Source organism: Canis lupus, chromosome 6 (genome assembly GCF_048164855.1).
Source record: "Canis lupus baileyi chromosome 6, mCanLup2.hap1, whole genome shotgun sequence".
NCBI lineage: Eukaryota > Metazoa > Chordata > Mammalia > Carnivora > Canidae > Canis > Canis lupus.
Window position 1 is genome coordinate 70,139,759 of NC_132843.1, and position 15,810 is coordinate 70,155,568.

The 15,810-nt window shown below is 35.3% G+C and overlaps 1 protein-coding gene across 10 annotated transcripts in view; it reads right to left on the bottom strand.

Moving 5' to 3' along the window:
* Positions 1 to 1,196: 1,196 nt before the first annotated feature.
* The window catches only part of RPS6KC1 (ribosomal protein S6 kinase C1), a 177,125-nt gene continuing 162,511 nt past the window's right edge, over positions 1,197 to 15,810 (bottom strand). For all 10 annotated transcript variants that reach the window (XM_072831090.1, XM_072831089.1, XM_072831087.1 and 7 more), the window contains 3 exons: positions 14,112 to 14,194; positions 12,650 to 12,745; positions 1,197 to 2,162 (listed from right to left, as the gene is read on the bottom strand). In XM_072831090.1, the coding sequence (XP_072687191.1) occupies positions 2,052 to 2,162; positions 12,650 to 12,745; positions 14,112 to 14,194 (290 nt within the window). In that variant the 3' untranslated portion in view covers positions 1,197 to 2,051. The remainder of the gene's footprint in view (positions 2,163 to 12,649; positions 12,746 to 14,111; positions 14,195 to 15,810) is intronic.

The following is a 15,810-nucleotide window of genomic DNA, read 5'->3' on the forward strand; positions in this document are numbered from 1 at the left end:
AGAGCATTAGAAATACTAATATTTTAATATACTTACACATCATCAAATGAAAACAGACTTGGGTTCATCATCCCAAAGCCACATCCTATGTGTTTATTACTATAATAATTCATGTCCACCATGATTGCAAATGATGTATTTACATTAAGTTCCAACCAAATAGAAAGAGGGAACTGAAGCAATGGAACTCTGTCAACACATTGACACAGCAGCCATCTGTTGACATTACTGTCCTGAATCCAAGAAACCAAAATCATGTGGCAGGGCTGGGAGCTTCACCTTAGATGTGAAGGCCCAGTTTCATGTCATAGGGCACTTCTGGAAGGAAGCTCTGCAGTGGCTAGCTCTAAGCACTTGCAGATTTCCTACTGGTCCTACACAGGAAGTCATTCTTTAGTCTCACCTGCACGAGTTCCTGTTATGAGGCCAGGGGGCTGGTGAGTTGAAATCCAGTTCCAGGGAGTGATGTCATCTTGATTGAGCTTTGATCCTGGTGACCTGCTCCCCATCCTGGTGTTGTTGCAGTCCTCCATCTGAGGTTCAGGTTATAAGGGAACCAGAAGGAAAAAGGGGAAGTAGGAAAATAGAAAGAGAAAAAATGCTTGCACATTTCCTTTGTTTCACTAAAGCATTTTCGGCTCCCATTTACTTTGATGGGAAGACCTAGCTGATGGCAGATGGAAGCTGTAAAGATGCTCTTGGAGTAGGAATGGGCTTTCACATAGATCTCAAAAACTTGAAGGATTAAAATATATGGAAAATGTTCATTTTTTCTGATGGCTCCTGACTCCAAAAAAGTGACTTACTCTTTTTTCTTTGGATAAAGTTTAAAAAACAGACATTAATGCTTTAAAAACATTTGTAAATTGTTATAAACAAGGCACAAATGCAAAAGCTATCTTGGCAGCATACAGAAATAACAAACAAACGTTTGGAGATGTGTAAAAACTCATATTCTTTCTACATAATGTCAAGTAGATTAGGAGGTCAAATCTGGAAATCCCATCACTAAGTATAAAATAGGATTGCCATTCAATTCCACTTAGATGAGAACCTTCGGTTCTTATTATACCAAACCAAAAACCTAAGATGAAGTCAAGTATAAGAAACAGCAGAAACTGCTAACATTCCAAGGTGAAAGGCCATTCTAAAACAAAGCAAAACAAAAAAACTTAAGCAATTAAATGAAGCTGAGATTTCAATTTTTATCATGTTTATTTTATAGTCATGATTTCTTAGTCCTTATTAAGTTGATACAATCTGGGGAAATAAATACTCCCTTCCCTTTTTGTTGCATATGTACTTACAAAGGAAGGGGGAAGAAGATATGAGAGAATAGGCAATGGGTGTAGGGAGCAGAAAGATGAACTTGAAGAGAGACAGGGAGTGTTTATATGAACCTTCCGTAGCAGTACCAACCAACAAAGTAGAGGAAATTGGCAACGTGTTTTCTTCTCACGTGGACCTCTGAAAGTATGAATCAACATGGAACCACATTCAACATACATCAATTACATAGCATTGTGGTACATGTTTTCTATCAGACATGATGTATATATTTTTTTCTCACTTTTTAAGCTCCAAAGATGACACGATTCATGAAGCACTTTTAGTGTATTATTCAGTAAATATTAATTATGATCATATAAACTAATCTTGCTTAGATGAAAGCACTATTAGCTGCCATGTAAAGGTCCTCCTTTCAAGTATCACTTAAATGTACAATTGGAGCTTTCAGAGGAAGTTCTTGAAACCCTCTTTCAGTTGGGTTTACAACTCATGTGCAACACTAAATGCGGATAAGATAAAGATCACCCCTTATTTAAAGGTTTGCACAGAAACACCCCTTGCAAATGTAGCCAATATCTTGTCCAGAGAATAGTGGTAAAGGAACTGTTCTCTTTCAGCCTTTTTCTTTCCACATTTTGTCTAAAGGTCTTTATCCCAATGTCTCGGTGCTCCATCGGTGAGTGTGAGGCAGGGCTGCCTCTGTGCCGGAGATGCCTGTCCCCGAGAAGATCGGAACGTGTGCAGATAACCCCATCTTATGCTCATCTCATCAGTTCTGCCCAATCCACAGGGTTAAAAAATGGGTGAGATTTGATATCTTCAACACCAGCAACTCCAGCACCAAGACGCTCCACAGGGTTGAACTGTAAGAGCTAAAAAGAAAGGATTTAGTAAGTAACAGGAATCCAAGTGATGAATCAAAGGAAATCAAAAATATATGAAAGGAAAGAACTGCTCGATTCAACCCTAGTGACAATGGATTTGATTAATAACCAACTGATGAGATGACCTTGAAAAGGGAGCTGTGGGGTGGTGGGGGTATCGGAGTTCATGGCTTTTCAACTGATTTGAAACATGACCTTGAGCAATTCACTTCGGTTCTCTCAAACTCATAGTGTAATAGGACAGTTATACCTATCCATTTCCTGTTCCAAAGCACATCATGACGTTAATTAGATATTGTGCCCAAATCTGAGAGATCCAGTTACTCCTTCATGGGTGTGCTGAAATAATGTGTCTTGAGACGTTCATGCATCCTCAAATTTTGTTTTTAACAGCTTTACTGAGGGGTAATTTATATAGCATAAAATCCATCTGTTTTAAGTATACAATTCAGTATTCTTAGTAAATTTTAAAAGTTGTGAAACCATCACACAATCCAGTCTCAGAACACTTTGATCACCCTAAAAAGTTTGCTCATGCAGTTGGTGTTAATCCTCACTTCCATCCCCAGCCCTAGGCACACACTGATCTGCTTGTTAGTCTCTGTAAAATGTGACCTTTCTGGATATTTCATGTAAATGGACTCATAAAACATGTTGCCTTTTGTAGTTGCCCTCTTTTACTTAGCACAATGTTTTTCAGATTCATCCATGTTATAGCAGGTATCAGCAGCCTGTTACCTTCTATTTCTGAATAGCATTCCATTTGTTGGATATAAAATATTTTGTTAATCTATTCACCAGTTAATAGACATGTAGCGGGCACTGAGGGGGGCACTTGACAGGATGAGCACTGGATATTATACTATATGCCGGCAAATCGAATTTCAAATAAAAAATATACAAAAAAATAAATTAAAAAAATAGACATGTAGATTTTCCAGGTTGAGGCTACAATGAGTAATATTGCTATTAACATTCACATATATGTCTTTGTGTAAGCATATGCCTTCATTTCTCTCACGGACATTCCTGGAAGTAAACTGCTGGGTCATGTGGCAAATTTATGTTTAGCTTTTTAGGAAACTGCCAAACCTTTCTAAAGTAGCTGTACCATTTTACATTCCCACCAGCAATGTAGGAGAGGTTCCAGTCTTTCTACATCCTCACCAATACTTAATACTGTCCATCTTTTGATCACAGCCCTTTTAGTGGGTTTTAGTGGCATCGTACTATGATTTTAATTTGTATTCTCTAGTGAGTAATAATGGTGAGTATCTTTTCATGGCTTTCTAATCCATTCATATAGCTTCCATAGTGAATCTTTGCCCATTTTTATACTGAATTGTTTACTTACCGAGTTATAGGAGTTTTGGTGGGTTTTTTTAGACTTTAAGTAATCCCCCACACCCAATGTGGGGCTTGAATTTACAACCCAGAGATCAAGAGTCATATGTTCTATCAACCTAGCCAGCCAGCAGCCCTGATAAGAGTTCTTTATACATTCTGAATACAAGCCCCTATTAGTTACATGATTTGAAATATTTTCTCCCACTCTGGGGCTTATCTTTTCATTTTTCTTACTGATATCTTCTTAAGTATAAAAGTTTTTATTTTATTTTTATTTTATTTTATAAAAGCCCACATTATCAATTGTTTTCTTTTATGGATGTTTTTGAAGTCATATCTAACAACTCTTTGCCTAACCTGTCATGAAGATTTTCTCCTATGGTTTCTTCTATAATTTTTAATCTCCCATCTATATAAGTCTATGAGCTATTTTGAGTTAATTTTAGGATATGGTATGAAGTAAGGGTCTTTAGTTCATTTCAGTTTTAGCATGTGACTTATTTGATTTTCCCAACACCATCTGCTGAAAAGACTGTTTTTTCACCATCAAATTCTCTCGGCACCTTTCTTGAAAATCAATTGACCATAAATGTAAGGGTTTATTTCTGGATACTCAATTCCAGTCCACTGATCTATATGCCTATCTTTGTTCTAATAACACCATAATTTTCTAGTAATTTTCTAATTTCCTAAGGTGCAAGGTGAGATTTTCATTTGAGACCTTTCTTTTCTCATATAGGTGTTTTTAAGCCATAAATTTTCTGTTATAGGTGTTTATATGCCATAAATTTTCCTCAGGAACTGATTTAGCTACATCTGATAAATTCTGATATATTCTGTGTTTTCATTCTATTAAAAACACTTTCTAGCTTCTTTTGAGATTTGTTTGACATACAGGCTTTGTAGAAACATGTTTAATTTCAAAATATTTGTGGACTTGCCAGATCGCTTTCTGATTTCTAATTAAATTGTTATATAATCAGAGTATGTTGTATGATTTCAATCTGTTTAAACACTGAAGCTTGTTTTGTGGTATAGCATACGATCTTAGAGAATGTTCCTTATATACATAAGGATAAGAATGTATTCTGCAATCATTGTTCCATATATGTCAGAGACATTGGATATTGTTGAAGTCTTCTTAATATCCTTGTTGATTTTCTATTATTTATCAAGAATGGGGTGCTGAAGCCTCCATTTATTTATTAATACTGGATTGTCTTTTTTCCCTTCAATTCAGTCAGATTTTGCATCATACATATACAGGCTGTTATTAGAGCATATACATTTATTGTTATATCTTTGTATGTACTGACCTTTTATCACTGAAATATCTTAGCCGCTCATAAGTCTCTAGGCTTCACATCTATTTTGTTAGGATTTTTTTTTTAATATTTATTTACTTAATTCATGAGAGACACAGAGAGAGAAGCAGAGACATAAGCAGAGGGAGAAGCAGGCTCCCCATGGGGAGCCCAATGCGGGAATCTATCCCAGGACCCAGGGATCATGACCTGAGCCAAAGGCAGATGCTCAACCACTGAGGCACCCAAGTGCCCCTTGTCAGGAATTTAATATAGCCACTTCAGCTCTCTTATGGTTACCATCTGCATGATTGATATTTTCCCATTCTTTTCCTTTCAACCTATTTGCGTCTTTGAATTTAAGGTGTGTCTTAGATAACTGAATCTTTTTTACCCTATTTAATATTAACTGCTTTTTGTTTGGCATGTTTAGACATCCATGTTGAATTGTAATTATTGATGTGGTGGGTTTAAATTTGCCATTTTCTACTTGTTTTCCACCTCTATTGTTTTTTTTTTGTTGTTGTTGTTATTGTTCTTCTATGGCCTTCTTTTGTGTCAATACTTTTTAATACACTACTTTAGTTTCTCTATTGATTTTTATTGTTTTTTTAGTGGTCACTGTAAGGATTACAATAGCATCTTAATTTATCATAATCTACGAGGTATGTGGGTGGCTCAGTCAGTTAAGCATCTGACTCTTGATTTCAACTCAGGTCATGATCTCAGGGTTATGGGATAGAGACCCACGTTAGGCTCTGTGCTGGGCATGGAGCTTGCTTGGGGTTCTCTTTCTCCTTCTGCCCCTGTCCCCATCCCCTTCTCTAAAAAATCAATAAAATTTATCAAAATCCACTTCAGATTAATATTAATTTAATTCCAGTGAAATGTAGAAACCGCTCCACTATAGCTCTGTATCTTCTGCCATCTATTATTGTCATATATGTAATATATTTGTATGTTATAAACTCAACAGCATGTTATAATTACTGTTTCACACAATCCTATGTCTTTTAAAAGAAGTTGAGAAAAAAAAATGAGGGGGAAAAATCTTTTGCATTACTTATATTTTTTATTATTTTTTAAATTTATTTTTTTAAATTTTTTTATTGGAGTTCAATTTGCCAACATATAGCATAATACCCAGTGCTCATCCTACCAAGTGCCCCCCTCAGTGCCCATCACCCAGTCACCCCAATCCCCCGCCCACCTCCCCTTCCACCACCTCTTGTTCATTTCCCAGAGTTAGGTGTCTTTCATGTTTTGTCACCCTCACTGATATTTTCACTTATTTTATCTCCTTTCCCTTTATTCCCTTTCACTAATTTTTATATTCCCCAAATGAATGAGACCATATAATGTTTGTCCTTTTCCGATTGACTTATTTCACTCAGCATAAAGAAGATGTGGTATTGGTATACAATGGAATATTACTCAGCCATTAGAAACAACAAATACCCACCATTTGCTTCGACGTCGATGGACCTGGAAGGTATTATGCTGAGTGCATTACTTATATTTTACCATTCCAGTACTCTTCATTTTCTCCTACAGACTCAAGTTACTAAGTGGATGGTGTCATTTCCTTTCAGGCTGAATTCCTGTATATTTCTTGTAAGGCAAATCTAGCAATGAATTCTCTCACTCTTTATTCAGGAATTTATTTCATCTTCATTTTTGAAGGATAATTTTGCTGGATATAGAATTCTTGGTTGATAGTTCACTTTAGAATTCTTGGTTGATAGTTAACTTCCTTTCAGCACTTTGACCATGTCATTTCACTGTCTTCTGTCTTCCATTGATTTTATCATCATCATCATCATCATCATCATCATCATCATCATTATTGAAGTACAGTTTCAGGTGTACAACTAATGATTCAACAATTTGTACTTTACTCAGCACTTTCCACAGTACATGTAGTCACCATTTGTCACTATACAATATTATTACAATATTACTGATTACATTCCCTACTCAGTAATTTTCATCTTCATGATGTATTTATTTTATAACTGGAAGTGTGTACTGTCTTCCATCATTTTTGATGAAAAGTCAGATATTAAGATTTCCTTGTATAAAGTGAGTGGGTTTTGTTTTGTTTTGTTTTTTGCTGCTTTCAAGATTGTCCTCTTTGTTTTTGTCTTTCAATAATTTGACTAGGTGTATTTTCCTAATTAAGGTCCATTGTGCTTCTTGGATGCTGTCAATATTTGTCATCATATTTGAGGTATTTTTAGCCATTATTTTTTAAAATACTTTTTCCTCCCCTGTTCTCTTTCCTCTCCTTCCTGGTACATTTGATGTTATCTCATAGATTTGTGTAGCCTTGTTCATTTTTAAAAAAATTTTTTTGCCTTTTATTCAGATTTGATCATTTCTATCATTCTATCTTCAAGTTCATTGATTCCTCTCGCACCTATCTCAAAATAGCTGCTGAGATGCTCTAAAGCAATTTCCCCCTAATAAATGCTTCACTTCAATTACTGTATTTTTCAACTTGAGAATTTCTATTTTTTAATATAATTTATATTTCCTTATTGAGAATTTCTACTTGTTGATTCATTATTGTCATACTTTCCTTTAATTCTTTAAACATGGTTTCCTTTAGTTCTTTGAACATATTTATAATAACCACTTTAAAGTCTGTTAAATTCAACCTGGGGACATTCAGAGTTAATTTCTACTGACTGCTTTATGAGTCATACTTTTTGTTTCTGTGTATATCATATAATATTTGCTGAAAATGGGACATTTTGGATGCTATATTTTAGCAACTCTAGCTCCCAACTTTTTTCCCAAGAAGACCATTATCATTGCTATTGGTTGGTTTGTTTTTTGTTTGGTAACTTCTTTCAGCTAGATCTGTAAGTCTGCTCCTTCCATCACTTTGTAGTAATCAGCTATTGCTATCTCTGCTCATTCTTTTTTTGTTTTTATTTTTGAGCTTCACTTCCTAGGGACCATCCTGTGTGTGTACAACTTAGTGGTCAATCTGTGATTGAAAAGAAGTTACAATACACCTCTGCCCCTAAAGCTTCTGTCCTCTGCCAAAGTGAAGGAGAACACATTAAAAATTTAGGTCACTTACAAATCTCCCCTGGTTTTTACTTTCATTTCAAATTGGGATATTTCCCTTTTCCTATATGCATGCACAAAACCTCAGGGTTGGTTCTCGTGGCCTGCTTCAATATGGAAGAAACTTCACACCTGACCAAGCAGAGAAAAGAGAATGGGAGCAGTCCAAGCAAAATTGCCACAGACTACCACTCTTCATTCCCAAAGTTTGGCTGTTTTTCAAGTATAAATACTTTACAGATTGTTGCATCCCTTTGATCAATTTCCAGCCACTGAGATGGTTGTTTTTGCCAATTCTGTCCAATGTTATAACTTCCTTTCTCAAGAAAGAATTTGCCAACTCCCTCATATGGCTATAGCCATTCAAATTTGAGAATATTCCTATAGTAAGTAACTTTTTCCACAGGATTTAGCCAATTGCAACTGAAAGATTTAAATGATTTATTTACATTAATGTTTCTATACATTTAGGAAATCCCACTATTCAAATTCAACCAAAACTTCTGTTTCTTCTCTTTTTACCTTTATTTCTATTTTTTCTTTCATTCACTATTCATTAATTCAATTATTTATATGAAAGATATCAACTGATTTCCTATTGTGTGTCAGTCCACTACTTTTTTAGGCCTTTACACCTCTATCACCAGCAGTTGCCTCACCCACTCTTACTTTAGCAGCCCTATAATTCCACACATGCTTCAGCAAATAAAAATTACTATGTACTATGAATCTTCACCATTGCCCTATCAATAATGATAGAAAACGGGATCCCTGGGTGGCGCAGTGGTTTGGCGCCTGCCTTTGGCCCAGGGGATGATCCTGGAGACCCGGGATCGAATCCCACATCGGGCTCCTGGTGCATGGAGCCTGCTTCTCCCTCTGCCTGTGTCTCTGCCTCTCTCTCTCTGTGACTATCATAAATAAATAAAAATTAAAAAAAAATAATAATAATGATAGAAAACACTGATGTGACACTATGTGCCAGGCATTATTATAGTTTAATTTAATTCACAAAAACTCTATGAATCGTTACTATTCTCTCTATAGATGAGAAAAAAGAGACTCAGAGAAATTAAGTAACTTATTTAAGATCATACAAGTAGTAAGTAGCAAAGACAAGATTTGAATTTAGGCACTGTGGCTCCAGAATCCATGCTCTTAAACATAACATGACACTGCCTTCTGAGTATGTGATCTGCAAATACCAAGAATCTACTACTTCAATATTACCAAATACACAAGGGGTGTGAAGCATATACTTCAAAAGACTGTACTCAATCTTCTCACTTGAAATTGTTATATCTAGTATTCAAAATGACCATTGTTTATTAAAGCTAATTGCTCAAAGAATTTTAATATTAGATATTGGAAAAAGGTGTTAAGTGAAAAGCTGCTATTATAAAACAAACATTGTAAGAATATCCCAAATATATCAAATTCATTTTCAAAATCCGACAATTCACGTCTAACTGATTGAAATGTGGAAGGCATCAATTTAATATAAATTTAAAATATCGAACACTTGTAAGAATTACATATAACTATAGCATATTTTTTAATATTTCAATAAACATATGAACATGTAGTTCTTTCTTTTTCACTGCAATTGGCTTTTCCACCCCTATTTTTTTCCAAAAACATGACCTCATTATGAAATTTCAATAAAGGTTCCTATTTTGACTTTTACTAAAGTCAATTTAATTAGTTCATGGACTTCACTACAAAATGTAAATATAAATCTATAGGCAAAAGTATAATTACGACTACCTTGTTTATCCTGCCATTTTAAATACTATAGCAGGCCTCAAAAAAGACCACACAAAGATTCTACTGCTTAAACAAATGTGTCAGTCAGTGGCAAAACCAAAATAGTCACTGCCAGTATCCCTTCTCCTGAAGAACACTCAGGCAATAAGCTAAACAATGAAGACCCAAAAATTTGTTCTGAAGGTCTATTTTCTCATGTAATATTTTTCAACTGACAAAACAATTGTGTCATAATTAACTAAATATACACCAAAATTAACTAAATGTACAGCATGAAGTATAAACATACATGCTCTGAGGATTTGTAAAATATAAGCATCTTTCTTTTAATTGCATTTAAAATGTAACTATGTCTACTTTAGCACCATTCACATGACTGAGATGACTGAACCGTGGGGACAGGGGATCATGAAATCTAGGAAGAAAGCAAGGAGCTGAAAGACTAAAGGGGGAAATCTTCCCAAAGCAGAATAATTATTTCCATATAAATCATTTTGTGATTTTAAAAAAATGACCCCTATGACCTGTGAGGTAGTGGAAGAGGAAAGTCAAAATGACAAATGGCTAATCATGCCAAGAGACCCCTTTTCCCTTTCCTGATGATGTTTCCTCAACATGAGTGGTAGTTTCCTTAGGCCAATGACAGAATGCTGATTTACTATATAATATATACATATCTGTACTGGAGGATTTAACATACCTTAAGCCAAGATTCCTTTATAACATAATTTCTAATAAGAACAGGAGCAGCGGATCTTTATAAATTAATGTAGGGAATTCTATTCTCAGTATTATATAATAATGACATTAAGGAGAGAAACGAACAACAAAAAAGCACTTGCTAGCCTTCCTCAAATTATTTAACAAAAAAATACTTGGAATTTATCTTGTGCCACAACAAATAAGATGAAATCAAATGACAGCTGTCCTTTTTTCCTATTAGAATGAAATGTATTCTATATCTTTGCATTACCTCTTAATCCTTTTGCAAAGTGCTCAAAGGTATTCTCATCTCATTTCCAACCTGGTTATGTTTCTTTGTTTTACATTCCCCGGGAAAATTGAATCTTCCTGAAGCACAACTCTGATCCTCTTATTTTTCTGCACAAAAACTTCAAATACATTTTTTTTTTTTTTTTTTTTTTTTTACTGAATTAAGTATGATCACTCTTCCCTGGTAATCATGATAACAAAACTCCATAAGAGAACTCCAAGTTACCTTTCCACACCCATCCATGACTATTACTCATTCCTATATCCACCCCTCCACTCCAGAGAAACCAAACTTCTCATTTCTTACTTTATAATACTAATAAATACTAATACTCCTTTCCTTGTTGAAGCTGTTCACCCCACCTAGCTATTCCCCCCAAATCCCACCTTGTCAAGCCAAAATTCTAGGGCTCCACAAAAAATAACATCCGCTACACAAAAACTTTCCTAATGCAATCACTTCATCAATTATAACCCCTCCTTACTTATCTTGACTTGCCAGAGTAGTTTTTAAACCTTTGACAGCTTTGATCAAATGCATCCATAATATAATTATTTGTGAGTCTTACCTTTGTAGCTTACAGCACTATATCTTGCATATATTTGTGCATGTATTTGAATGGAACCCAAATCACTCTTCAAGAAAATACTAGGTAATTCTCTTTTTTTTTTTTTTTTTTTTTTTTTTGGTAATTCTCTTAATATATTCTTCCCTCTCCCTTTTTATTTAAATTTTGTTTTCTCTGATTAAAGAAAATAATTCCGGTTTCATGAAACAAAAATGTTAGTTCTTGATCTTTTTCAAATAATTTTTCCCTTTATGTTTCTCATAAAACTATAAGGATTTGGGGCAGCTGGGTGGCTCAATGGTTGAGCATCTGCCTTTGGTTCAGGTTGTGATCCCAGGGTCTTGGGATTAAGTCCCACAAGGAGGCTGCTTCTCCCTCTGCCTATGTCTCTGCCTCTGTGTCTTTCATGAATAAATAAATAAAATCTTAAAAAAAAAAAAAAAACCTGTAAGGATCCTAGGCATGACAATTCTTGCTGATTTGCTGTTGAGCCTATCACACCTCATTACTGACAACCCTCAGTATACTCTCTCAAACTCACTATTCAAAACTAGAGGAGCATCTTAAATGCAAGGAATCCATTTAAGAAGCTCACTAGAGTTCCAAGCCTATGTCTGGAATACTGAACTTTAATTATCAATAGTCTCTCTAAAACTACTGAAAATGTACTAGCTGACATCAATGCCCAATTTCCATCAGTGGATGAAGCTAGGAGTAATCTAACTTGGCAAGATTTTCTAACACCACTTTTCTCCAAAGCAGCCTAAGTAGCCTATTCCTAAATTTCTAAATATGAATTAAAGATTGAAAATATGGGACCCCTGGGTGGCGCAGCAGTTTGGCGCCTGCCTTTAGCCCAGGGCGCGATCCTGGAGACCCGGGATTGAATCCCACGTCGGGCTCCCAGTACATGGAGCCTGCTTCTCCCTCTGCCTGTGTCTCTGCCTCTCTCTCTCTCTCTCTCTGTGTGTGTGTGTGACTATTATAAATAAATAAAAAATAAATTAAAAAAATGTTTAAAAAAGATTGAAAATATTCGGTCAAAAAAAAAAAAAGAAAGAAACAGTCATCATACATGGTTACAAAATGTATTAGCAGAAATTGAGCAGCTCCAGATAAGCTAAAAACAATACTTAAATCTCACACCTACACAAATACATGGAATGGACTAAACGGTAGCCTGGATTTTTTTTTGGGGAAAAAAAAAGACTTAAACACCAATAAGCTTTAACTGTTCCCTCTGACCTCACTAATACTTAAATAATAGCAGGAGCCTAACCATACACAGTAGTAGTTCTGAATTTGTAATTAGTGATGAGTCTTTCTTGCCCCAAACTAATTTCCTTAAGGTTTTATAACTATGGACTCTGCTAATTTGCATGGTTGATATAGTAGGCCAGTAGGTCAATTAAATTACCTGTTGTATGAGTGAGCGAGCCTCTTCAGAGACACATTCTGGCATGTTCAAAGTAGTATGAGTATTTATTCCTGCTGGATGGCACTCAACCAGAGTCTGAAATAATCAATCAGGTATACTTCTTATCCCAAATAACATCATATTCTGTTCTATCACAAGATTTATGGACAGCAAGACAGAAAGCTCAACAACCATCTTAACTGGAGGTATAGTAATCAACACAGTGTCAGGCTAAGGGCCATGAGACTACAGAATTCTAACTGAAATGAAGGCAATCATCAAAATCACAGCATAAACATAAGCTTAGTTATACAGGGAATGGCTCATAATAGAAAAGTTTACAGATCCTGGAGACCCGGGATCAAATCCCACGTCAGGCTCCTGGTGCATGGAGCCTGCTTCTCCCTCTGCCTATGTCTCTGCCTCTCTCTCTCTGTGTGTGACTATCATAAATAAATAAAAAATTTTTTAAAAAAAGGGGGATCCTTGGGTGGCGCAGCGGTTTAGCGCCTGCCTTTGGCCCAGGGCGCGATCCTGGAGACCCAGGATCGAATCCCACGTCAGGCTCCTAGTGCATGGAGCCTGCTTCTCCCTCTGCCTATGTCTCTGCCTCTCTCTCTCTCTGTGTGACTATCATAAATAAATAAAAAAATTTAAAAAAAAAGAAAAGTTTACACTATACACAAAAACTAAAAAAGGACTTGATACCTCTGAATTGTTTAATATTCTTAAAAATCTAAGTTTAGGATTGGTTAATAATAACACTCTATATTAATAGCACTTTATGTTTTAATTGTACTTTAAGTGGTTTGTAACAATCCACAACAACCTTAAGAGTTCAGTATTACCTACATATTCAAGGTAAATGACTACTTACAAAAGTAGGGCTGCTCATTTCCTCTCTCTTCTTTCCAGGGGGTAATGTGCACCAATAGTCTATTAAAGTCTATTAACCTCAAACATCTTACTTAAAAGTTATTGATCAGAGAGAATACAAATTCTGTCCTTAAGCTAGAACAGATAGGATAAATTTACAGTATTGAGAAAAAAGGTAATGTTACCTTTTAAATCTACATTCATTTGCTAAAATGAGAATTCCCTCCTGCTTTCAAGCAAGATGTTTAAAACATCCAGAGAATTCTAATACATCCTTATATGAACATTACAGATTTAATGCTGTTAAAACTGAATCACAGAAAATGAAGAGAAAGAATGTTTAGTCATACACAGCTAAATACTAACATTATGACATAACAGAATTTTTATTTATTCAATGTAATACAATTCTACTTTTAAAAAAATCTGGAATCTAGATAAACTTGCATTTTTCTGCCTTTTTTTAGATCAAAGATTTTCTTATTTAGTCCCTGATCTAACAACTAAAGGCAAAGGCTAAATGTTCTCAATTTGAAATCAAGGTAGCATCTGGGTAAACTTATTAAATGTCCAGGTCACTGCTTACCTTGCCAGTGAGAAGTTCAAAGAGGACAGCACCCAAACTCCACCAATCACAGGCTTCTGTTTCTTCTGTGATTGCTCCAACCTCTAAACACACCAAAAAAGGTTGATATTAAAATTCCAAAGGTCAATTCAACTTTCAAAATTAACATGTATTAGCAAGGTGACCTTTTTAATGCTGAGAGAGCATATACTAAATACTACTGGGCTTTCAAAATTCCTGAAAGTTACTTATCCTCTTTGGTCACCTACTGTGGTTGCACTTTTTTTTTTTTTGATGCAGTCATATATTAAACTGAGACATTTGTTCTTTAGTTGATAGAGGGACACCTTCAAGAAGCTACACTTAAAAGTTATATGAATCTACTAGATCAGCATTTTGCTTAATTTTTAAAATTCAAGAAAGTATAGCCAACTCTACCTCAGGGGTCATTTTTTGTTTTAGAAATAAAGACTGTAGGTTCAGAAGGAACTTCAAAAATTATTTAAACCAGTAATTATCCTTTTAATTACAGATTAGAAGCCAGAGAGGTGAAATGCCTTATCCAATGTCATATAGTAAATCAGCAGCAGAACTAAAACCTGATTTATAGTACCATCTCTCTCCTATACAATCAATTGCTTTCAAGTAAAGGAGGAGCGTGTGAAATGCAAATTTACCCATTTTGATATTTAGAAGTACAGATAGATATGTTGTTTTAAGCCCTAACTGAAACTACTGGCTAAGATAAGGGTGTTTAGGATATCTACAAATTACAGTCTTATCTGTGTTAGCCCTATCTGTCACCAGCACCAGTTCTCGAAATGCAATATGAGTTTTCAGGTGTCATCTTCCAGGTTTCTCCACAAATCAGCAACACTCATTTTACCAGTTCTTTTAGCCCTTATGTCTGTTTGATGCCTTCTTGTCCTTTCCTAATGATATTCGATTAGTCACTTAAGCCTGTCAATGTCTATCCTTTCAGGTCCATTTGGCTGACATAACACACTTAGTATTTGTGTGCAGGGTAACCCACAAATCATAAAAATAATGTTCAAAAGTTTTTAAGTAGTTAGGTTGGAAATCGGAAATAACTGAAGTGGTGCTCACAAGACCAGCCTTTTAACCAATACTTTGTAAATCTACACCACAGAGGAATTACAAAACTAAGAAAACAGCTTGAGCTTTAAGTCTTGGAGGAAAGGTCAAGTGGACCAGAGAAAGAAAACAAACCCATTCCTATGAAAATACTGAAACTCCTCCTATTCAATATCATCTTCCATATCCTGGCACCTATCCTCTTCTTTTGGAATTCAAGTGGCCTTGAATTATCTCCCTCCACACTAGCCCCTGTCCAGTCTTTCCTCCTGTAGCAGATTGTCTGAAAAACAGAACTACCTGACAAGAGATTTAATTATATATACATTGTGCATATATTTGTGTGTGTATATTTATATGTACCAGTGTGTGTGTTTGTGTGTGTATATATATATATATATATATATATGTGTATGTATATATATATATATATATACATGCCCACGCATCAATATGATGGAATATTACTACCTAAGCACTTTAATTAAAGACTTTATTTACTTATTCATAAGAGACACAGAGAGAGAGAGGCAGAGACATAGACAGAGGGAGAAAAGCAGACTCCCTGCGGGAAGCCTCATGTAGGACTCGATCCCAGGACCCTGGGATCACACCCTGAGCCAAA